The 23275-nt window shown below is 56.1% G+C and overlaps 1 protein-coding gene across 1 annotated transcript; it reads right to left on the bottom strand.

Moving 5' to 3' along the window:
- LOC137465692 (liprin-alpha-3-like) lies at positions 1 to 23275 on the bottom strand. The gene is given in 13 exon segments (XM_068177744.1): positions 1 to 61; positions 359 to 422; positions 1512 to 1675; positions 2754 to 2822; positions 5440 to 5567; positions 5570 to 5614; positions 7201 to 7298; positions 10148 to 10323; positions 11823 to 11849; positions 13955 to 14017; positions 18948 to 19148; positions 21031 to 21112; positions 23238 to 23275. Coding segments are annotated over 11 exon segments (1032 nt in total). The 5' UTR covers positions 19137 to 19148; positions 21031 to 21112; positions 23238 to 23275; the 3' UTR covers positions 1 to 52.

Raw genomic sequence — 23275 nt, 5'->3', positions numbered from 1 at the left:
GGGGGATTTTGGGGGTGTGCCCCCCCCCCCCTCCCCCGAAGGTTTCATCAGGTCAGGGACCCTGCAGGGGGTGGGGGGGGAATAAATGAGGGGGGGTCCCCAAAAAAGGGGAACCCCAAAATTTCTCGGCGGCACCCCCCAAAATAAGAACCCCCCCCTCCCCCAAAATTGAGGACCCCTCCCCCTCCAATTCCTCAACCCCCCCCCCATAAAAAAACCCCTTAATTGCCCAAAATTGAGACCCCCTCCCCAAATTTCTCAGCCGCACCACCCCACAAAATTGGACACCCAAGACCCCTCCCCAATTTCCCACCCCCTCCCCCCCCCCCAAATTTTGGGGACCCCCCCCCCCTCTCACCGTTAACAGGAGTAGGTCCGAACCGAGACCCCCCCATCCCCCCTCGGGGGGGGCAGCGAGTTCCCTGGGGGGGGGGGAGGGGATGGGAGGGGTCAGGACCCCCCAAAAAAAACCCCCAGACCCCCCCCCCCAAAAAAATCCAGACCCCTCAAAACCCTGGGACCCCCCAAAATCTCCTCAAATTTGTCCCAAATGTCCCCCAAATCCCCCCAAATTTGCCCTCAAACCCCCCCAAAATCCCCTCCAAGACCCCTCCCCAAATCCCCCAGACCCCCAAAATCCCCCTCAAATCTCCCCAGACCCCAAAAATCAAACCCAACCCCCCCGAAAATCAACCCCAAATCCCTCCAGACCCCCCAAAAAAAACCCTAAACCCCCCCAAAAACTCCCCCCAAATCCCCCCAAGACCCCCAAATCCCACCCCAAATATCCCCCGACACCCAAAATCAACCCCAGTCCCCCCAAACTTCCCCAAGACCCCCAAAATCCCCCCAAATTCTCCCACCAGACCCCCAAAATCCCCCCAATTTCCCCTCAACCCCCCAAATCCCCAGACCCCAAAAATCCCCCCCAAATCAACCCCAGACCCCCCAAAATCCCCCCAAAAACTCCCCCAAATCCCCCCAAGACCCCCAAATCCCACCCCAAATATCCCCCGACACCCAAAATCAACCCCAGTCCCCCCAAACTTCCCCAAGACCCCCAAAATCCCCCCAAATTCTCCCACCAGACCCCCAAAATCCCCCCAATTTCCCCTCAACCCCCCAAATCCCCAGACCCCAAAAATCCCCCCCAAATCAACCCCAGACCCCCCAAAATCCCCCCAAGACCCCCAAAATCCCCCCAAATTTCCCGCCAGACCCCCAAAATCCCCCTCGAATCCCCCCAAATTTCCTGCCAGACCCCCAAAATCTCCCCAAATCCCCCCCAAATTTCCCGCCAGACCCCCAAAAATCCCCCTGAAATCCCCCCAAATTTCCCGCCAGACCCCCAAAATCTCCCCAAATCCCCCAAATTTCCCGCCAGAACCCCCAAAATCCCCCCCAAATCCCCCTCAATTTCTCCCCAACCCACCCCCCCCCCCCAAACTTCCGCCAGGACCCCTAAAAAACCCCCCAAGACCCCTCCCCAAATTCGCCCCCCCCCCCCTCACCGTCGGGCTGGACCTTGCGCAGGGGCAGGGGGGGGGGTCCCCAGGGGCCCCCCCCGAAAGTTGGGGGGCAACATCTCGGCAGCGTCGGGGCCCCCCCCCCGCAGCTCCTTCTCCCGGAACAGCTTCCGCCAGGACGGGGAGCGGCTGAAGGGTCTGGGGGCGTCCTGGGGGGGCACCCCGAAATCAGAGGACCCCCCAAGGGGTCGTGGGAGGGGGATTTGGGGAGATTTGGGGAAGTTTTGGGGGGATTTGGGGGGGGTTAAGGGGGATTTTGGAGGGTTTTAGGGTCCCTGGGGAGCGGCTGAAGGGTCTGGGGGCGTCCTGGGGGGGGCACCCCCGAAATCAGAGGGACCCCCCAAGGGGTCGTGGGAGGGGGATTTGGGGGGATTTGGGGAGATTTTGGGGGGGGTTAAGGGGGGATTTTGGGGGGTTTTGGGGTCCCTGGGGAGCGGCTGAAGGGTCTGGGGCCATCCGGGGGGGGGCACCCCCGAAATTAGAGACCCCCTCCAAGGGGGTCGTGGGAGGGGGATTTGGGGGGGTTAAGGGGGATTTTGGGGGGGTTTTGGGGTCCCTGGGGAGCAGCTGAAGGGTCTGGGGGCGTCCTGGGTGGGGGCACCCCCAAAATCAGAGACCCCCCAAGGGGTCGTGGGAGGGGGATTTGGGGAGATTTGGGGGGGTTAAGGGGGATTTTGGGGGGTTTTGGGGTCCCTGGGGAGCGGCTGAAGGGTCTGGGGGCGTCCTGGGGGGGGCACCCCCGAAATCAGAGGACTCCCCAAGGGGTCGTGGGAGGGGGATTTGGGGAGATTTTGGGGGGGGTTGGGGGGGTTAAGGGGGATTTTGGGGTCCCTGGGGAGAGGCTGAAGGGTCTGGGGGCGTCCTGGGGGGGGCACCCCGAAATCAGAGACCCGCCCAAGGGGTCGTGGGTGGGAGGGGGATTTGAGGGATTTGGGGAGATTTTGGGGGGATTTTGGGGGATTAAAGGGGAATTTTGGGGGGATTTTGGGGGATTTTAGGGTCCTGACGGGTCTGGGGGTGCCCTGGGGGGGGGGGGGGCACCCCCAAATCCGAGACCCCCCCCCCGGGATCGTGGGAGGGGGATTTGGGGTGGATTTGGGGAAGTTTTGGGCGTGTTTGGGGAATTCGGGAGGGTCTTTGGGGGGATTTTGGGGGGATTTGGGCTCCCGGGGGTGGGGTGGGGGTCCCGGGTGGTGGTGGGGGGAGGGGGTCCCGCCCCTCCCCCACCTCATCGAGGCGCCGCTCGGTGCCCGCCGAGATCAAAGCGCTGAACTCCTTCTCCAGCAGCTGCCGCGCCTGGGGGACAGCGAGGGGACACTGGGGACATTGGGGACATTTGGGGACATTTGGGGACATTGGGGGACATTGGGAGGGTTTAGGGGATTGGGGACATCGGGGACACTTGGGGACACTGGGGACATTGGGGACACTGGGGACATTGGGGACATTGGGAGGATTTAGGGGATTGGGGACATCGGGGACATTTGGGGACATCGGGGACACTGGGGACATTTGGGGACACTGGGAGACATTGGGGACATTTGGGGGATCAGGGGCATGAGGGACACTGGGGACATTTGGGGACATTGGGGACACTGGGGACATTTGGGGACATTGGGGGACATTGGGAGGATTTAGGGGATGGGGGACATCGGGGACATTTGGGGACATTGGGGACATTTGGGGACATTGGGGGGATCAGGGGCATGAGGGACACTGGGGACATTGGGGAACATTTGGGGACACTGGGGACAATGGGGGACACTGGGGGCATTGGGGGGATTTAGGGGATTGGGGACATCGGGGACATTTGGGGACATTTGGGGACATTGGGGACATTTGGGGGCATTTGGGGACATTTGGGGACATCGGGGACATTGGGGACATTTGGGGACATTTGGGGCATCGGGGACACTGGGGACATTTGGGGGATTTAGGGATGGGGGACATCGGGGACACTGGGGACATTTGGGGACATTTGGGGACATTGGGGACACTGGGGACATTTGGGGACACTGGGGACCAGTCCCTCCCAGTTATTCCTATTCCCATCTCAATCCCCTCCCAGTGCTCCCAGTGCTCCCAGTTCCCACCTGGGTATTCTCGGTGGGGATCTCTCCCTTCCCCAGTCCCTCCCAGTCCCTCCCAGTCCCTCCCAGTGCTCCCAGTTCCCACCTGGGTGTTCTGGGTGGGAATCTCCCCCCTCCCCAGTCCCTCCCAGTCCCTCCCAGTCCCTCCCAGTTCCCACCTGGGTGTTCCCGGTGGGGATCTCTCCCCTCCCAGTTCCCTCCCAGTCCTCCCAGTCCCTCCCAGTGCTCCCAGTTCCCACCTGGGTATTCCCGGTGGGGATCCTCTCCCTTCCCCAGTTCCTCCCAGTCCCTCCCAGTGCTCCCAGTTCCAACTTGGGTGTTCTCGGTGGGGATCTCTCCCTTCCCCAGTCCCTCCCCAGTCTCTCCCTTCCCCAGTCCCTCCCCAGTCCCTCCCAGTTCCTCCCAGTTCCCTCCCAGTGCTCCCAGTTCCCACCTGGGTGTTCTGGGTGGGGATCTCTCCTCTCCCAGTCCCTCCCAGTCCCTCCCAGTGCTCCCAGTTCCCACCTGGGTGTTCTGCGTGGGGATCTCTCCCTTCCCAGTCCCTCCCAGTCCCTCCCAGTGCTCCCAGTTCCAACTTGGGTATTCTCGGTGGGGATCTCTCCCTTCCCCAGTTCCTCCCAGTCCCTCCCAGTGCTCCCAGTTCCAACTTGGGTGTTCTCGGTGGGGATCTCTCCCTTCCCCAGTCCCTCCCCAGTCCCTCCCAGTTCCTCCCAGTTCCCTCCCAGTGCTCCCAGTTCCCACCTGGGTGTTCTGGGTGGGGATCTCTCCTCTCCCAGTCCCTCCCAGTCCCTCCCAGTGCTCCCAGTTCCCACCTGGGTGTTCTGCGTGGGGATCTCTCCCTTCCCAGTCCCTCCCAGTGCTCCCAGTTCCCACCTGGGTGTTCTGCGTGGGGATCTCTCCCTTCCCAGTTCCCTCCCAGTCCCTCCCAGTGCTCCCAGTTCCCACCTGGGTATTCCCGGTGGGGATCTCTCCCCTCCCCAGTCCCTCCCAGTCCCTCCCAGTGCTCCCAGTTCCCACCTGGGTGTTCTGCGTGGGGATCTCTCCCCTCCCCAGTTCCCTCCCAGTGCTCCCAGTTCCCACCTGGGTGTTCTGCGTGGGGATCTCTCCCCTCCCAGTCCTTCCCAGTTCCCTCCCAGTCCCTCCCAGTTCCCACCTGGGTGTTCTGCGTGGGGATCTCTCCCCTCCCCAGTTCCCTCCCAGTGCTCCCAGTTCCCACCTGGGTGTTCTGGGTGGGGATCTCTCCTCTCCCAGTCCCTCCCAGTGCTCCCAGTTCCAACCTGGGTATTCCCGGTGGGGATCTCTCCCCTCCCCAGTCCCTCCCAGTCCCTCCCAGTGCTCCCAGTTCCAACTTGGGTATTCTCGGTGGGGATCTCTCCCCTCCCCAGTCCCTCCCAGTCCCTCCCAGTCCCTCCCAGTTCCCACCTGGGTGTTCTGCGTGGGGATCTCTCCCCTCCCCAGTCCCTCCCAGTCCCTCCCAGTCCCTCCCAGTGCTCCCAGTTCCCACCTGCGTGTTCCGGCTGGGGAATCTCTCCCCTCCCAGTTCCCTCCCAGTCCCTCCCAGTCCCTCCCAGTGCTCCCAGTTCCCACCTGGGTGTTCTGCGTGGGGATCTCTCCCCTCCCCAGTCCCTCCCCAGTGCTCCCAGTGCTCCCAGTTCCCACCTGGGTATTCTCGGTGGGGATCTCTCCCTTCCCCAGTCCCTCCCAGTCCCTCCCAGTCCCTCCCAGTCCCTCCCAGTGCTCCCAGTTCCCACCTGGGTGTTCTGCGTGGGGATCTCTCCCCTCCCCAGTCCCTCCCAGTCCCTCCCAGTGCTCCCAGTTCCCACCTGGGTGTTCTGCGTGGGGATCTGCAGCAGCAGCGCCAGGTCAGCCCAGTCGAAGGTGTCGTCGAGCGCCAGCAGCGCCCCGTGCACGCCCGACTCGCCCAGGTTGGGGGCGAACTCGCGCAGCCCACGCTGGTCACCCAGGCGCTGACCCGCTCGTTGGACCACACCACCACGTCTGGGGCACCCCGAAATCCCGGTGGCACCCCAAAATCCCGACCGGGACCCCCCAAAATCCCCCAAATCCCACCCGATATCCCAAATCCCACAGGGATCCCAAAATCCCACAGCATCCTCTGTGACACCCCAAGATCCCCCAAATCTGCAGCCAGGCGCTGACCCGCTCGTTGGGGCTCCCCACCACATCTGGGGCACCCCGAAATCCGGTGGCACCCCAAAATCCCAACCGGGACCCCCCAAAATCCCTCAAATCCCACCCGATATCCCAAATCCCACAGGGATCCCAAATCCACCCTGGGATCCCAAAAATCCCCCAAATCCCCAGCCAGGCGCTGACCCGCTCGTTGGGGCACACCACCACGTCTGGGGCACCCCGAAATCCGTGTGGCACCCCAAAATCCCGACCGGGACCCCCCAAAATCCCCCAAATCCCACCCGATATCCCAAATCCCACAGGGATCCCAAATCCACCCTGGGATCCCAAAAATCCCCCAAATCCCCAGCCAGGTGCTGACCCGCTCGTTGGGGCACCCCACCACATCTGGGGCGCCCCGAAATCCGTGTGGCACCCCAAAATCCCAACCCGGGACCCCCCAAAATCCCTCAAATCCCACCCGATATCCCAAATCCCACAGGGATCCCAAATCCACCCTGGGATCCCAAAAATCCCCCAAATCCCCAGCCAGGTGCTGACCCGCTCCTTGGGGCACCCCCACCACATCTGGGGCACCCCAAAATCCCGGTGGCACCCCAAAATCCCACCCGGGACACCCCCACGACCCCAAGGACCCCCCATGGACCCTTTAGGACCCCCTCAAAACCCCCCCAGGACCCCCCCCCCCAACCCCCTCTTTTCTCCCCCATATCAGCGATCCCTCCCCGAATCTGACCCTTCAGGACCCCCCAAATCCCCCTGAGAAGCCTCCAAAACCTCCTGAGACCCCCCAAAACCTCCTGAGACCACCCCCCAAAACTCCCTGAGACCCCCAAAACCCTCCAAGACCCCAAGGAACCCCCCAGGACCCTTCAGGACCCCCTCAAAACCCCCCTTTCGCCCCCATATCAGCAATCCCTCCCCGACTCTGACCCGGGGACCCCCCAAATCCCCCTGAGAAGCCTCCAAAACCTCCTGAGACCCCCCAAAACCTCCTGAGACCCCCCCCAAAACTCCCTGAGACCCCCAAAACCCCTCCAAGACCCCAAGGAACCCCCCAGGACCCTTCAGGACCCCCCTCAAAACCCCCTTTTTCGCCCCCATATCAGCGATCCCTCCCCGACTCTGACCCCGGGGACCCCCCAAATCCCCCTGAGAAGCCTCCAAAACCTCCCTGAGACCCCCAAAACCTCCTGAGACCCCCCCCAAAACTCCCTGAGACCCCCAAAACCCCTCAAAGACCCCAAGGAACCCCCCAGGACCCTTCAGGACCCCCTCAAAACCCCCCTTTTCTCCCCCATATCAGCGATCCCTCCCCGAATCTGACCCCGGGGACCCCCCAAATCCCCCAGGACTCCCCCAAATCCCCCTGAGACCCCCCCAAATCCCCTCAGGACCCCCCAAAACCCCTCCAAGGGCCCCCCCCATACCCGAGGTGCCCCCCTGGCTCTCCTCCCGCCGCCGCTCCAGCTCCTTGCGGTCGTAGTTGAGGCGCTTCAGGCACATGATGCCGTAGTGGAGGCTCACCCTGGGGGGTCCCCAAAATCACCTCGGGGGTCCCCAAAGTCACCTCGGGGGTCCCCAAAGTCACCTCGGAGGTCCCCAGGTCACCCTGAGGCCACTGCAGGGGTCCCAGGGTCATTTAAAGGGGGTTGGGGTCACGCCGGGGGTCCCAAAGTGACCCTGGGGAGGGGTTGGGGTCATTTTTGGGGGGGCTGGGGTCGCTCTGGGGGGTCCCCCAAAGCCAATTTGGGGGTCCCCAAAGTCACCCCGAGAGTCTCCAAAGTCACCTCGGGGATCCCAGCATCATTTAAAGGGGGTTGGGGTCACCCCAAAGTCACCCCGGGGGTCCCAAAGTGACCCTGGGGAGGGGTTGGGGTCATTTTTGGGGGGGCTGGGGTCGCTCTGGGGGGTCCCCAAAGCCAATTTGGGGGTCCCAAAAGTCACCTCGGGGTCCCCAGGTCACCCTGAGGTCACCCCGGGGGTCCCAAGGTCATTTTTGGGGGGCTGGGGTCGCTCTGGGGGGTCCCCAAAGCCAATTTGGGGGTCCCCAAAGTCACCTCGGGGTCCCCAGGTCACCCTGAGGTCACCCCGGGGGTCCCAAGGTCATTTTTGGGGGGGCTGGGGTCGCTCTGGGGGGTCCCCAAAGCCAATTTGGGGGTCCCAAAAGTCACCTCGGGGTCCCCAGGTCACCCTGAGGCCACCCCGGGGGTCCCAAGGTCATTTTGGGGGGCTGGGGTCTCTCTGGGGGGTCCCCAAAGCCAATTTGGGGGTCCCCAAAGTCACCTCGGGGTCCCCAGGTCACCCTGAGGTCACCCCGGGGGTCCCAAGGTCATTTTTGGGGGGCTGGGGCCGCTCTGGGGGGTCCCCAAAGCCAATTTGGGGGTCCCCAAAGTCACCTCGGGGTCCCCAGGTCACCCTGAGGCCAAATTTTGAACGTTTTGCCCCAAACTTTTGAGGTTCCTCCCAAATTTCTCTGGTTTCCCCCCGAAGTTTTAACATTTCCCCCAAACTTTTGAGGTTTCCCCCCCAAACTTTTAACCAAACTTTTCACGATTTTTCTCAAACTTTCACCACTTCCCCCAAACTTTGGAGGTTTCCCTCCAACTTTTCACCATTTCCCCCAAAATTTTCACCATTTCCTCCAACTTTTGACCATTTCTCCCAAACTTTCCAGCATTTTCCCCAAACTTTTGACATTTCCTTCCAACTTTTAACAATTTCCCCAAACTTTTCACCAAACTTTTCACGATTTCCCCCAAACTTTTCACCATTTCCCTCCAACTTCCAGCATTTCCCCCAAAAATTGAGGTTTCATTCCAACTTTTCACGATTCCCCCAAACTTTTCACCATTTCCCCCAAACCTTTGAGGTTTCCTTCCAATTTTTCACCATTTCCCCCCACTTTTCACCATTTCCCCCGCAACTTTTCACCATTTTCCTCCCAAACTTTTGAGGTTTCCCCCCCAACTTTTCACCATTTTCCCCCCAAACTTTTTCACATTCCCCCCAAACTTTTCACCATTTTCCCCCCAAACTTTTGAGGTTTCCCCCCCAACTTTTCACTGTTTCCCCCAAACTTTTCACCATTTTCCCCTCAACTTTGAGGTTTCCTTCCAACTTCTGACCACTTCCCCACAAACTTATCACAATTTCCCCCAAACTTTTCACCATTTCCCCCCAAATGTTTCCTCATTCTCGCAAACTTTTTCACATTCCCCCCAACTTTTCACCATTTCCCCCAAACCTTTGAGGTTTCCTTCAATTTTTCACCATTTCCCCCCAAATTTTTTCACATTCCCCCCAACTTTTCACCATTTCCCCCCAACTTTTCACCATTTTCCTCCCAAACTTTTGAGGTTTCCCCCCAACTTTTCACCATTTCCCCCAAACCTTTGAGGTTTCCTTCCAATTTTTCACCATTTCCCCCAAACTTTTCACCATTTCCCCCCAAACTTTTTCACATTCTCCCCAAACTTTCACCATTTCCCCCCAAACTTTTCCTCATTCTCCCCAAACTTTTTCACATTCCCCCCAGCTTTTCACCATTTCCCCCCCAAACTTTTTCACATTCTCCCCAAACTTTTCACCATTTTCCTCCCAAACTTTTGAGGTTTCCCCCCAACTTTTCACTGTTTCCCCAAACTTTTCACCATTTCCCCCAAACCTTTGAGGTTTCCTTCCAATTTTTCACCATTTCCCCCAAACTTTTCACCATTTCCCCCCAAACTTTTTCACATTCTCCCAAACTTTTCACCATTTCCCCCCAAACTTTTCCTCATTCTCCCCAAACTTTTTCACATTCCCCCCAGCTTTTCACCATTTCCCCCCCAAACTTTTTCACATTCTCCCAAAACTTTTCACCATTTTCCTCCCAAACTTTTGAGGTTTCCCCCCCAACTTTTCACTGTTTCCCCCAAACTTTTCACCATTTCCCCCAAACCTTTGAGGTTTCCTTCCAATTTTTCACCATTTCCCCCAAACTTTTCACCATTTCTCCCCAAACTTTTCACCATTATCCTCCCAAACTTTTGAGGTTTCCCCCCAACTTTTCACCATTTCCCCCAAACCTTGAGGTTTCCTTCCAATTTTTCACCATTTCCCCCCAACTTGTCACCATTTTCCCCCAAACTTTTTCACATTCCCCCCAAACTTTTCACCATTTTCCTCCCAAACTTTTCACCATTTTCCTCCCAAACTTTTGAGGTTTCCCCCCAACTTTTCACTGTTTCCCCCAAACTTTTCACCATTTCCCCCCCAAAGTTTTCACCAAACTTTTGAGGTTTCCCCCCAACTTTTCACTGTTTCCCCCCAAACTTTTCACCATTTCCCCCCAAACTTTCGCCGTCCCCCCAGGCTCCCGGGGTGCCCCCTCACCGGTGGAAGGAGTCGACCATCTTGAGCTGCCCGCGCAGCTCCTTCTTGCTCAGGTGGTCCAGCATGCGCGCGTCCACCAGCGACTCCATGAAGTAGCTGCGGTACTGCGGCAGCCCCAGGCTCGGCAGCCACTCGTTGCCCACCCACTCGTGGTTCATGTCCCCGTGCGCCAGGATCTGTGTGGGGCGACACCCCGAAACTCCTCAGGGCACCCCAAAACTCCATAGCCCTGCCAGGACCTGGTTATGGCAGCCCGAGGCTTTATATCCCTGCCAGGACCTGGCTGTGAGACCCCCACCCACTCGTGGTTCATGTCCCCGTGCGCCAGGATCTGCGTGGGGCGACACCCCGAAACTCCTCAGGGCACCCCAAAACTCCAAAGCCCTGCCAGGACCTGGTTATGGCAGCCCGAGGCTTTATATCCCTGCCAGGACCTGGTTGTGAGACCCCCACCCACTCGTGGTTCGTGTCCCCGTGCGCCAGGATCTGCGTGGGGCGACACCCTGAAACTCCTCAGGGCACCCCCAAAGCTTTATAACCCTGCCAGGACCTGCTTATGGCACTTGAAAGCTTTATATCCCTGCCAGGACCTGCTTATGGCACCCCAAAATCTTATATCCCTGCCAGGACCTGCTTATGGCACTTGAAAGACCTTAATCCCTGCCATACCTGCATTATGGCACCCCAAAACCTTATATCCCTGCCAGGACCTGCTTATGGCACCCCAAAATTTTATATCCCTGCCAGGACCTGCTTATGGCACCCCAAAACTTTATCTCCCTGCCAGGACCTGGCTATGACACCCCAAAGCTTTATATCCCTGCCAGGACCTGCTTATGGCACCCCAAAATCTTATATCCCTGCCAGGACCTGCTTATGGCACTTGAAAGCTTTATATCCCTGCCAGGACCTGCTTATGGCACCCCAAAATCTTATATCCCTGCCAGGACCTGCTTATGGCACTTGAAAACTTTATATCCCTACCAGGACCTGCTTATGGCACTTGAAAGTTTTATATCCCTGCCAGGACCTGCTTATGGCACTTGAAAGCTTTATATCCCTGCCAGGACCTGCTTATGGCACCCCAAAATCTTATATCCCTGCCAGGACCTGCTTATGGCACCCCAAAATGTTTAGATCCCTGCCAGGACCTGCTTATGGCACTTGAAAACTTTATATCCCTACCAGGACCTGCTTATGGCACTTGAAAGTTTTATATCCCTGCCAGGACCTGCTTATGGCACTTGAAAATTTTATATCCCTGCCAGGACCTGCTTATGGCACCCCAAAATTTTATCTCCCTGCCAGGACCCGGCTATGACACCCCAAAGATTTATATCCCTGCCAGGACCTGCTTATGGCACTTGAAAGTTTTATATCCCTGCCAGGACCTGCTTATGACATCCCAAAATCTTTCTCTCCCTGCCAGGACCTGCTTATGGCACCCCAAAATTTTACATCCCTGCCAGGACCTGCTTATGGCACCCCAAAATGTTTAGATCCCTGCCAGGACCCGGCTATGGCATCCCAAAATTTTATATCCCTGCCAGGACCCGGCTGTGATCCCTTTCAACCCCCATTTAACCCTGCCAGGACCTGGTCAAGCCACGCCCCAGCATTAATGCCACGCCCACTGTATCAAAGCCACGCCCCTCCGAGAAGCCCCGCCCCCTACCTGTTCCCAGCTGATCTCCCGCGGCTCCTGGGGGGGAAAAGGGGGGTCAGGGGTCCCAAAATCCCCCAAAATCCACCCAAAATCCACCCAAAATCTCCACCCGAGGGGTCAGGGGTCCCAAAATCCCCCAAAATCCCCCCAAAATCCCCCCAAAATCTCCACCCGAGGGGTCAGGGGTCCCAAAATCCTCCCAAAATCCACCCAAAATCTCCACCCGAGGGGTCAGGGGGTCCCAAAATCCCCCAAAATCCCCCCAAAATCCACCCAAAATCTCCACACGAGGGGTCAGGGGTCCCAAAATCCCCCCAAATCCTCCCAAAATCTCCACCCGAGGGGTCAGGGGTCCCAAAATCCCCCAAAATCCTCCCAAAATCCACCCAAAATCTCCACCGGAGGGGTCAGGGGTCCCAAAATCCCCCAAAATCCCCCCAAAATCCACCCAGAATCTCCACCCGAGGGGTCAGGGGTCCCAAAATCCCCCAAAATCCCCCAAAATCCTCCCAAAATCCCCCCCAATTCCCCCAAATCCCCCCAAAATCCACCAAAAATTTCCACCCGAGAGGTCACGGGTCCCAAAATCCCCCCAAAATCCCCCAAATCCCCCCAAAATCTCCACCCGAGGGGTCAGGGGTCCCAAAATCCCCCAAAATCTCCACCCAAAGGGTCAGGGGTCCCAAAATCCCCCAAAATCCCCCCAAAATCCACCCAAAATCCACCCAAAATCTCCACCCAAAGGGTCAGGGGTCCCAAAATCCCCCAAAATCCCCCCAAAATCCCCCCAAAATCCACCCAAAATCTCCACCCAAGGGGTCAGGGGTCCCAAAATCCCCCAAAATCCACCCAAAATCACCACCCGAGAGGTCACGGGTCCCAAAATCCCCCAAAATCCCCCCAAATCCTCCCAGAATCTCCACCCGAGGGGTCAGGGGTCCCAAAATCCCCCAAAATCCCCCCAAAATCTCCACCCGAGGGGTCAGGGGTCCCAAAATCCTCCCAAAATCCACCCAAAATCTCCACCTGAGGGGTCAGGGGTCCCAAAATCCCCCCAAAATCCACCCAAAATCTCCACCTGAGGGGTCAGGGGTCCCAAAATCCACCCAAAATCCACCCAAAATCTCCACCCGAGAGGTCAGGGGTCCCAAAATCCCCCCAAAATCCACCCAAAATCTCCACCCGAGAGGTCAGGGGTCCCAAAATCCCCCCAAAATCCCCCCAAAATCTCCACCCGAGAGGTCAGGGGTCCCAAAATCCCCCAAAATCCCCCCAAAATCCACCCAAAATCTCCACCCGAGAGGTCAAGGGTCCCAAAATCCCCCAAAATCCTCCCAAAATCCACCCAAAATCTCCACCCGAGGGGTCAGGGGTCCCAAAATCCCCCAAATCCCCCCAAAATCCACCCAAAATCTCCACCCAAAGGGTCAGGGGTCCCAAAATCCCCCAAAATCCCCCCAAAATCCCCCCAAAATCTCCACCCGAGGGGTCAGGGGTCCCAAAATCCCCCAAAATCCTCCCAAAATCCACCCAAAATCTCCACCCAAAGGGTCAGGGGTCCCAAAATCCCCCCAAAATCCCCCCAAAATCCACCAAAAATTTCCACCTGAGGGGTCAGGAGGTCTAAAAATCCCCCAAATTCCCCAAAATCCCCCAAATCCCCCCAGTTTCCCCCAAATCCCTCCAAATTGTCCTCTAATTTCCTCCAAACCCCCCCCAAAGTTCCCCAGAATCCACCCAGGGCCCCCATATTTCCCCCAAATCTCCCCAAATTCCCTCCAAATTTTCCCCCACATCCCCCCAAATCCCCCCAAAATCCCCCCAAATCCCCCCAAAATCCCCAAAATTCTCCCAAAATCCCCCAAAATCCCCAAATCCACCAGAAATCCCCACCAAATCCCCCGAAAATCCCCTCAAAATCCCTCGAATTCCCCCAAAATCCCCCCATATTCTCCCAAAAATCCCGCAAAATCCCCCCCAATTCCACCCTACCCCCCCATATTTCCCCCAAAATCTCCCCAAATTTCCCCCAGAACTCACAAAATCCCCCCCAAATGCCCCCAAATTCCCCCGGATTTTCCTCTCATTTCCCCCAAATCCCCCAAATTTCCCCCAAATCCTCCCCCGGTCCCTGCCCTCACCGCGCTGGGCGTGGCCGGCAGCGATTCCATCTCCTCGTGCGTCATCCACACGTTCCCCGTGCACTGCCGGGGGCGGGAAATGACGTCATCGGGCGAGGAATGATGTCATCGGGCGAGGAGTGACGTCATCGGGTGAGGAATGATGCCATTGGGCGAGGAATGACGTCATCGGGCGAGGAATGGCGTCAGCAGGTGAGGAGTGACGTCATCGGTCGAGGAATGACATCATCGGGTGAGAAATTACGTCAGAGGGCGAGGAATGACGTCATCGGGCGAGGAATGGTGTCATCGGGCGTGGAACGACGTCATCGGTCGAGGAACGACGTCATCAGGTGAGAAATGACGTCAGCAGGCGATGAATAACGTCATCGGGCGATAAATGACGTCACCAGGTGATGAATGACGTCATCGGGCGAGGAATGACGTCATCAGGTGAGGAATGACGTCAGTGGGCGAGGAATGACGTCATCGGGTGAGAAATGACGCCATTGGGCGAGGAATGACGTCATCGGGCGAGGAATTATGCCATCGGGTGAGGAATGACGTCACAATATATTCCCCAAAGAATCCCCATAAATCCCCCAAAAAATCCCCCATAAACTCCCCCAAAAATTCACAATACATTCCCCAAAAATCCCCCATAAATCCCCCCAAAATCCCCCACAAATCCCTCATAACCCCCCCAAAAAATCCCCCATATATTCCCAAAAAATCCCCCAAAAATCCCCCACAAATCCCCCATAAACCCCCCCAAAATTCACAATATATTCCCCATAAATTCCCAAAAAATTCCCAAAAAATCCCCCATAAATCCCCCCAAAAATCCCCCCAAAATCCCCCACAAATCCCCCGTAAACCCCCCCCAAAATTCACAATATATTCCCCAAAAAATCCCCCAAAAATTCCCAAAAAATCCCCCATAAATCCCCCAAAAATCCCCCACAAATCCCCCATAAACCCCCCCAAAAAATCCCCCATAAATTCCCAAAAAATCCCCCATAAATCCCCCAAAATCCCCCATAAATCCCCCATAAACCCCCCAAAAATTCACAATATATTCCCCATAAATTCCCAAAAAATTTCCAAAAAATCCCCCATAAATCCCCCAAAAATTCCCCACAAATCCCCCATAAACCCCCCAAAAAATCCCCCATATATTCCCAAAAAATCCCCCAAAAATCCCCCCAAAAATCCCCCATAAACCCCCCCAAAATACACAATATATTCCCCAAAAAATCCCCCAAAAATTCCCAAATAATGCCCCATAAATACCCCAAAAATTCACAATATATTGCCCAAAAAATCCCCCATAAATTCCCAAAAAATTCCCCATAAATCCCCCAAAAAATCCCCACAAATCCCCAATAAATTCTTAAAAAAATCCCCATAATCCCCCCCAAATTCACAATATATTCCCCAAAAAATCCCCCATAAATTCCCAAAAAAAAACCCCATAAATCCCCCACAAATCCCCCACAAACCCTCCCAAAAATTCACATATTTTCCCCAAAAAATACCCATAAATCCCCCAAAAATCCCCCATAAATCCCCCAAAAATCCCCCGCAAATCCCCCATAACCCCCCCAAAAAATCCCCCATAAATTCCCAAAAAATCCCCCATAAATCCCCCAAAATCCCCTATAAACCCCCCAAAAATTCACAATATATTCCCCATAAATTCCCAAAAAATTCCCAAAAAATCCCCCATAAATCCCCCCAAATATCCCCCAAAAATCCCCCACAAATCCCCCATAAACCCCCCCAAAATTCACAATATATTCCCCAAAAAATCCCCCATAAATTCCCAAAAAATTCCCCATAAATCCCCCAAAAAATCCCCATAAATCGCCCAAAAAATCCCCCACAAATCCCCAATAAATTCTCAAAAAAATCCCCATAAATCCCCATACATTCCCCTGTCCGTTCCCGATTTGCACACCCATTTGCACACTCACAGCCCGTGAGGAGGGGGCACAGACAGAGCGGTGAGCGACACCATCCCCTGAGAGACCCCTCCCCAAATCCCCCATCCCAAATCCCTTATCCCAAACCCCTTATCCCCATAAATCCCCCTACATTCCCCTATCCGTTCCCCATTTGCACACCCTTTTGCACACTCACGGTGCGCGAGGAGGGGGCACAGACAGACCGGTGAGCGACACCATCCCCTGAGAGACCCCTCCCCAAATCCCCCATCCCAAATCCCCCATCCCAAATCCCTTATCCCCATAAATCCCCATACATTCCCCTGTCCCTTCCCCATTTGCACACCCATTTGCACACTCACGGTGCGCGAGGAGGGCGGAGCGGATGGGCTGGTGAGCGACACCATCCCCTGAGAGACCCCTCCCCAAATCCCTTATCCCAAATCCCCCTCCCCAAATCCCTTAACCCCATAAAGTCCCCTATCCGTTCCAGATTTGCACACCCATTTGCACACTCACAGCCCGTGAGGAGGGGGCACAGACAGACCGGTGAGCGACACCATCCCCTGAGAGACCCCTCCCCAAATCCCCCATCCCAAATCCCCCATCCCAAATCCCCCATCCCAAACCCCTTATCCCCATAAATCCCCATACATTCCCCTATCCGTTCCCGATTTGCACACCCATTTGCACACTCACGGTGCGCGAGGAGGGCGGCGCGGAGGGGCTGGTGAGCGACACCATCCCCTGACAGACCCCTCCCCAAATCCCCCTCCCCAAATCCCTTAACCCAAATCCCCCCATCCCAAACCCCTTATCCCCATAAATCCCCATACATTCCCCTGTCCGTTCCCCATTTGCACACCCATTTGCACACTCACAGCCCGTGAGGAGGGGGCACAGACAGACCGGTGAGCGACACCATCCCCTGGGAGACCCCTCCCCAAATCCCCCTCCCCAAATCCCCCATCCCAAACCCCTTATCCCCATAAATCCCCCATACATTCCCCTGTCCGTTCCCCATTTGCACACCCATTTGCACACTCACAGTCAGTGAGGAGGGGGCACAGACAGACCGGTGAGCGACACCATCCCCTCAGAGACCCCTCCCCAAATCCCCCATCCCAAATCCCCCATCCCAAACCCCCCATCCCAAATCCCTTATCCCCATAAATCCCCTATCCGTTCCCGATTTGCACACCCATTTGCACACTCACGGTGCGCGAGGAGGGCGGCGCGGAGGGGCTGGTGAGCGACACCATCCCCTGAGAGACCCCTCCCCAAATCCCCCATCCCAAATCCCCCATCCCAAATCCCCCATCCCAAACCCCATATCCCCATAAATCCCCATACATTCCCCTGTCCGTTCCCGATTTGCACACCCATTTGCACACTCACGGTGCGCGAGGAGGGCGGCGCGGAGGGGCTGGTGAGCGACACCATCCCCTGAGAGACCCCTCCCCAAATCCCCCATCCCAAATCCCCCATCCCAAACCCCTTATCCCCATAAATCCCCATACATTCCCCTGTCCGTTCCCCATTTGCACACCCATTTGCACACTCACAGTCTGTGAGGAGGGGGCACAGACAGAGCGGTGAGCGACACCATCCCCTGAGAGACCCCTCCCCAAATCCCTTATCCCAAACCCCATATCCCCATAATTCCCCCTACATTCCCCTATCCGTTCCCGATTTGCACACCCATTTGCACACTCACAGTCTGTGAGGAGGGGGCACAGACAGACTGGTGAGCGACACCATCCCCTGAGAGACCCCTCCCCAAATCCCCCTCCCCAAAATCCCCCATCCCAAATCCCCCATCCCAAACCCCTTATCCCCATAATTCCCCTATCCGTTCCCCATTTGCACACCCATTTGCACACTCACGGTGCGCGAGGAGGGCGGCACGGAGGGGCTGGTGAGCGACACCATCCCCTGAGAGACCCCTCCCCAAATCCCCCATCCCAAATCCCCCATCCCAAACCCCTTATCCCCATAAATCCCCATACATTCCCCTGTCCGTTCCCCATTTGCACACCCATTTGCACACTCACAGTCTGTGAGGAGGGGGCACAGACAGAGCGGTGAGCGACACCATCCCCTGAGAGACCCCTCCCCAAATCCCTTATCCCAAACCCCATATCCCCATAATTCCCCCTACATTCCCCTATCCGTTCCCGATTTGCACACCCATTTGCACACTCACAGTCTGTGAGGAGGGGGCACAGACAGACTGGTGAGCGACACCATCCCCTGAGAGACCCCTCCCCAAATCCCCCTCCCCAAATCCCCCATCCCAAATCCCCCATCCCAAACCCCTTATCCCCATAATTCCCCTATCCGTTCCCCATTTGCACACCCATTTGCACACTCACGGTGCGCGAGGAGGGCGGCACGGAGGGGCTGGTGAGCGACACCATCCCCTGAGAGACCCCTCCCCAAATCCCCCATCCCAAATCCCCCATCCCAAACCCCTTATCCCCATAAATCCCCATATATTCCCCTGTCCGTTCCCCATTTGCACACCCATTTGCACACTCACAGTCTGTGAGAAGGGGGCACAGACAGACTGGTCAGCGACACCATCCCCTGAGAGACCCCTCCCCAAATCCCCCATCCCAAATCCCCCATCCCAAATCCCCCATCCCAAACCCCTTATCCCCATAAATCCCCATACATTCCCCTATCCGTTCCCCATTTGCACACCCATTTGCACACTCACGGTGCGCGAGGAGGGCGGCGCGGAGGGGCTGGTGAGCGACACCATCCCCTGAGAGACCCCTCCCCAAATCCCCCTCCCCAAATCCCTTAACCCAAACCCCTTATCCCCATAAATCCCCATACATTCCCCTATCCGTTCCCGATTTGCACACCCATTTGCACACTCACAGTCTGTGAGGAGGGGGCACAGACAGACTGGTCAGTGACACCATCCCCTGAGAGACCCCTCCCCAAATCCCCCTCCCCAAATCCCCCTCCCCAAATCCCCATCCCAAACCCCATATCCCCATAAATCCCCATACATTCCCCTATCCGTTCCCCATTTGCACACCCATTTGCACACTCACGGTGCGCGAGGAGGGCGGCGCGGAGGGGCTGGTGAGCGACACCATCTCTCTCACGGCCAGGCGCAGCTTCAGCCGGTGCAGGGGGTGCGAGATGCCCAGCTCCCGCTGGATCTCGGGGTCCGACAGGTTGGCCAGGACCCCCCCGCTGCGCACGTTGGCACGGCACGCCGCCACGTACCAGGCGGGCATCCCCACCCACACCTGCCGAGACGCCCCGAAAATGGGGCTGGGGGCTTCAGAAATGGGGCTGGGGTCCTCAGAAATGGGTCTAGGGTCCCCAGAAATGGGTAGGGGGAGCCCAGACCCAAAAAAATCCCAAAACCCCCCCCCAAAACCCTGAATCTCCATCCCAGGAGATCCCCACCCACACCCGCCGAGGCGCCCCGAAAATGGGGCTGGGGGCTTCAGAAATGGGGCTGGGGGCTCCTAAAATGGGGCTGGGGGCTCCAGAGATGGGTGGGGGGAACCCAGACCCAAAAAAATCCCCAAATCCCCCCAAAAAAACCCAAATCCCCATCCCAGGACAGACCCAAGCACACCTGGGGTCCTCAAAAATGGGGCTGGGGGCTTCTGAAATGGGGCTGGGGGCTCCTAAAATGGGGCTGGGGTCCCCAGAAATGGGGCTGGGGTCCCCAGAAATGGGTAGGGGGAGCCCAGATCCCAAAATCCCCCCCCAAAACCCTGAATCTCCATCCCAGGAAACCCCCACCCACACCTGCCGAGACGCCCCGAAAATGGGGCTGGGGGCTTCAGAAATGGGGCTGGGGTCCCCAGATCCCAAAACAAACCCCAAACCCCCCAAAAAAAACCCAAATCCCCATCCCAGGACAGACCCAAGCACACCTGGGGTCCTCAAAAATGGTGCTGGGGGCTTCTGAAATGGGGCTGGGGGCTCCTAAAATGGGGCTGAGGGCTCCAGAAATGGGTCTGGGGTCCCCAGAAATGGGTAGGGGGAGCCCAGACCCAAAAAAAACCCCCAAAACCCTGAATCTCCATCCCAGGAGATCCCCACCCACACCTGCCGAGACGCACCGAAAATGGGGCTGGAGGCTTCAGAAATGGGTCTGGGGGCTCCTAAAATGGGGCTGGGGTCCCCAGAAATGGGTCTGGGGTCCCCAGAAATGGGGCTGGGGGCTCCAGAGATGGGTGGGGGGAACCCAGACCCAAAAAAAATCCCCAAATCCCCCCAAAAAAACCCAAATCCCCATCCCAGGACAGACCCAAGCACACCTGGGGTCCTCAAAAATGGGGCTGGGGGCTTCAGAAATGGGGCTGGGGTCCCCAGAAATGGGTAGGGGGGAGCCCAGAAATGGGTAGGGGGGAGCCCAGATCCCAAAACAAACCCCAAAATTCCCCCAAAACCCCCCTGGATTTCCCCCAAAATTTCTTTTTTTTTCCCCCAAATCTTGGATTTTTCCCCAAATTTTGGATTTTTTTTCCCAAATTTTGGAATTTTTTTCCCCAAATTTTGGATTTTTTTCCCCAAATTTTGGAATTTTTTCCCAAATTTTGAATTTTTTCCCAAATTTTGGATTTTTTCCCCAAATTTTGGATTTTTTTTTCCCCAAATTTTGGAATTTTTTCCCAAAATTTTCAGGTTTTCCACAAATTTTGGATTTTTGTTCCCAAATTTTGGATTTTTTTCCCCCCATATTTTGGAATTTTTTCCCAAAATTTGGATTTTTTTCCCAAATTTTGGATTTTTTTTCCCAATTTTGGAATTTTTTTCCCCAAATTTTGGATTTTTTCCCCAAATTTTGGAATTTTTTTCCCAAATTTGGAATTTTTTCCCAAATTTTGGATTTTTTTCCCCAAATTTTGGATTTTTTTCCCCAAATTTTGGAATTTTTTCCCAAAATTTTCAGGTTTTCCACAAATTTTGGATTTTTGTTCCCAAATTTTGGATTTTTTTCCCCCCATATTTTGGAATTTTTTCCCAAAATTTGGATTTTTTTTCCCAAATTTTGGATTTTTTTCCCAAATTTTTGGGGGTTTTCCCCAAAAATTTCTGCTTTTTCTCCCAAATTTCGTGTTTCTTTTTTCCCAAATTTGGGGTTTTTCCCCCCAAATTCCGGCCCCTCACCTCGAGCCAGGACACCACGGTGGGGCCGTCCCAGGCGGCGAAGGGCAGCCCCTGGCGGCACGCCTCCTCCAGCAGCTCGTGCCTGCAGACCCCTCCCCTAATTAATTAATTAACCCCGAGACCCCTCCCCTAATTAACCCTCAATTAATCAACGCGGGACCCCCGAAATCCCGCCCAAAATCCCCAAATCCCCCCCCAAAATCCCCCAAAATCCCCCCCAAAATCGTCCCAAAATCATCCCAAAATCCACAGAGACCCCTCCCCAAATTAATTCCTGCAGACCCCCTCCCCTAATTAATTAATTAACCCAGACCCCCTCCCCTAATTAACCCCCCAATTAATCAACCCGGGACCCCTGAAATCCCCCCCAAAATCCCCTCAAAATCCCCCCAAAATCGTCCCAAAATCCACCCCAAAACCCCAAAATCCCACAGAGACCCCTCCCCAAATTAATTCCTGCAGACCCCTCCCCTAATTAATTAATTAATCCCGAGACCCCTCCCCTAATTAACCCCCAATTAATCAACCCGGGACCCGCGAAATCCACCCCAAAAATCCCCCAAATTCACCCCAAAATCCCCCCCAAAATCATCCCAAAATCCACCCCAAACCCCCAAAATCCCACAGAGACCCCTCCCCAAATTAATTCCTGCAGACCCCTCCCCTAATTAATTAATTAACCCCGAGACCCCTCCCCTAATTAACCCCAAATTAATCAACCCGGGAGCCCCGAAATCCCCCCCCAAAATCCCCTCAAATTCCCCCCCAAAATCCCCCAAATCCACCCCAAAATCATCACAAAATCCCACAGAGACCCCTCCCCAAATTAATTCCTGCAGACCCCTCCCCTAATTAATTAATTAACCCAGACCCCTCCCCTAATTAACCCCCAATTAATCAATCCGGGAGCCCCGAAATCCCCCCCAAAATGCCCCCAAAATCCCCCCTAAAATCCACCCCAGAATCCACCCCAAACCCCCAAAAACCACAGAGACCCCTCCCCTAATCAATTCCTGCGACCCCTCCCCTAATTAATTAATTAACCCCGAGACCCCTCCCCTAATTAACCCCAATTAATCAACCCGGGAGCCCCGAAATCCACCCCAAAATCCCCCAAATCCACCCCAAAATCATCACAAAATCCCACAGAGACCCCTCCCCAAATTAATTCCTGCAGACCCCTCCCCTAATTAATTAATTAACCCCGAGACCCCTCCCCTAATTAACCCCAGAACCCCAAAATCCCCCAAATTCTCCCCAAATTCAACCCAAACCCCCAAAATCTCAGAGACCCCTCCCCAAATTAACCCAGACCCCATCCCAAATTAATTAGCAGAGACCCCTCCCCTAATTAATTAATCTGGGACCCCTCCCCAATTTAACCGGGACCCCCAAAATTCACCCCCAAATTCACTCGGGACCCCTCCCCAAATTAACCGGGACCCCCAAAATTCACCCCAAATTCACCCGAGACCCCTCCCCAAATTAACCGGGACCCCCAAAATTCACCCCAAATTTCACCCAGGACCCCCAAAATTCACCCCAAATTAACCCAGACCCCTCCCCAAATTAACCCAGACCCCCAAAATTCACCCCAAATTCACCCGGGACCCCTCCCCAAATTAACCCAGACCCCCAAAATTCACCCCAAATTCACTTGGGACCCCTCCCCAAATTAACCCAGACCCCCCAAAATTCACCCCCAAATTCCACCCGGGACCCCTCCCCAAATTAACCCAGACCCCCAAAAGTCAGCCCAAATTCACCCGGGACCCCTCCCCCAAATTAACCCAGACCCCCAAAATTCACCCAAATTCACCCGGGACCCCTCCCCAAATTAACCCAGACCCCCAAAATTCACCCCAAATTCACTTGGGACCCCTCCCCAAATTAACCCAGACCCCCAAAATTCACCCCCAAATTCACCCGGGACCCCTCCCCAAATTAACCCAGACCCCCAAAAGTCAGCCCAAATTCACCCGGGACCCCTCCCCAAATTAACCCAGACCCCCAAAATTCACCCAAATTCACCCGGGGACCCCTCCCCAAATTAACCCAGACCCCCAAAATTCACCCCAAATTCACCCGGGACCCCACAAACTCTCCCCAGAATTCCCCCAAATCCCCCCCCAGACCCCCCCCCCAAAATCCCCCAAATTCTCTCCCCCGACGCCCCCTCCCCAAATTCGGGGGTGCCCCCCCCTCACTTTTTCTTGCTCCGCCGGTCCTTGTCCACCCCCCCCCG

Source organism: Anomalospiza imberbis, unplaced genomic scaffold (genome assembly GCF_031753505.1).
Source record: "Anomalospiza imberbis isolate Cuckoo-Finch-1a 21T00152 unplaced genomic scaffold, ASM3175350v1 scaffold_1017, whole genome shotgun sequence".
Classification (NCBI taxonomy): Eukaryota; Metazoa; Chordata; class Aves; order Passeriformes; family Viduidae; genus Anomalospiza; species Anomalospiza imberbis.
This window is presented reverse-complemented; position numbering and strand designations above follow the sequence as displayed.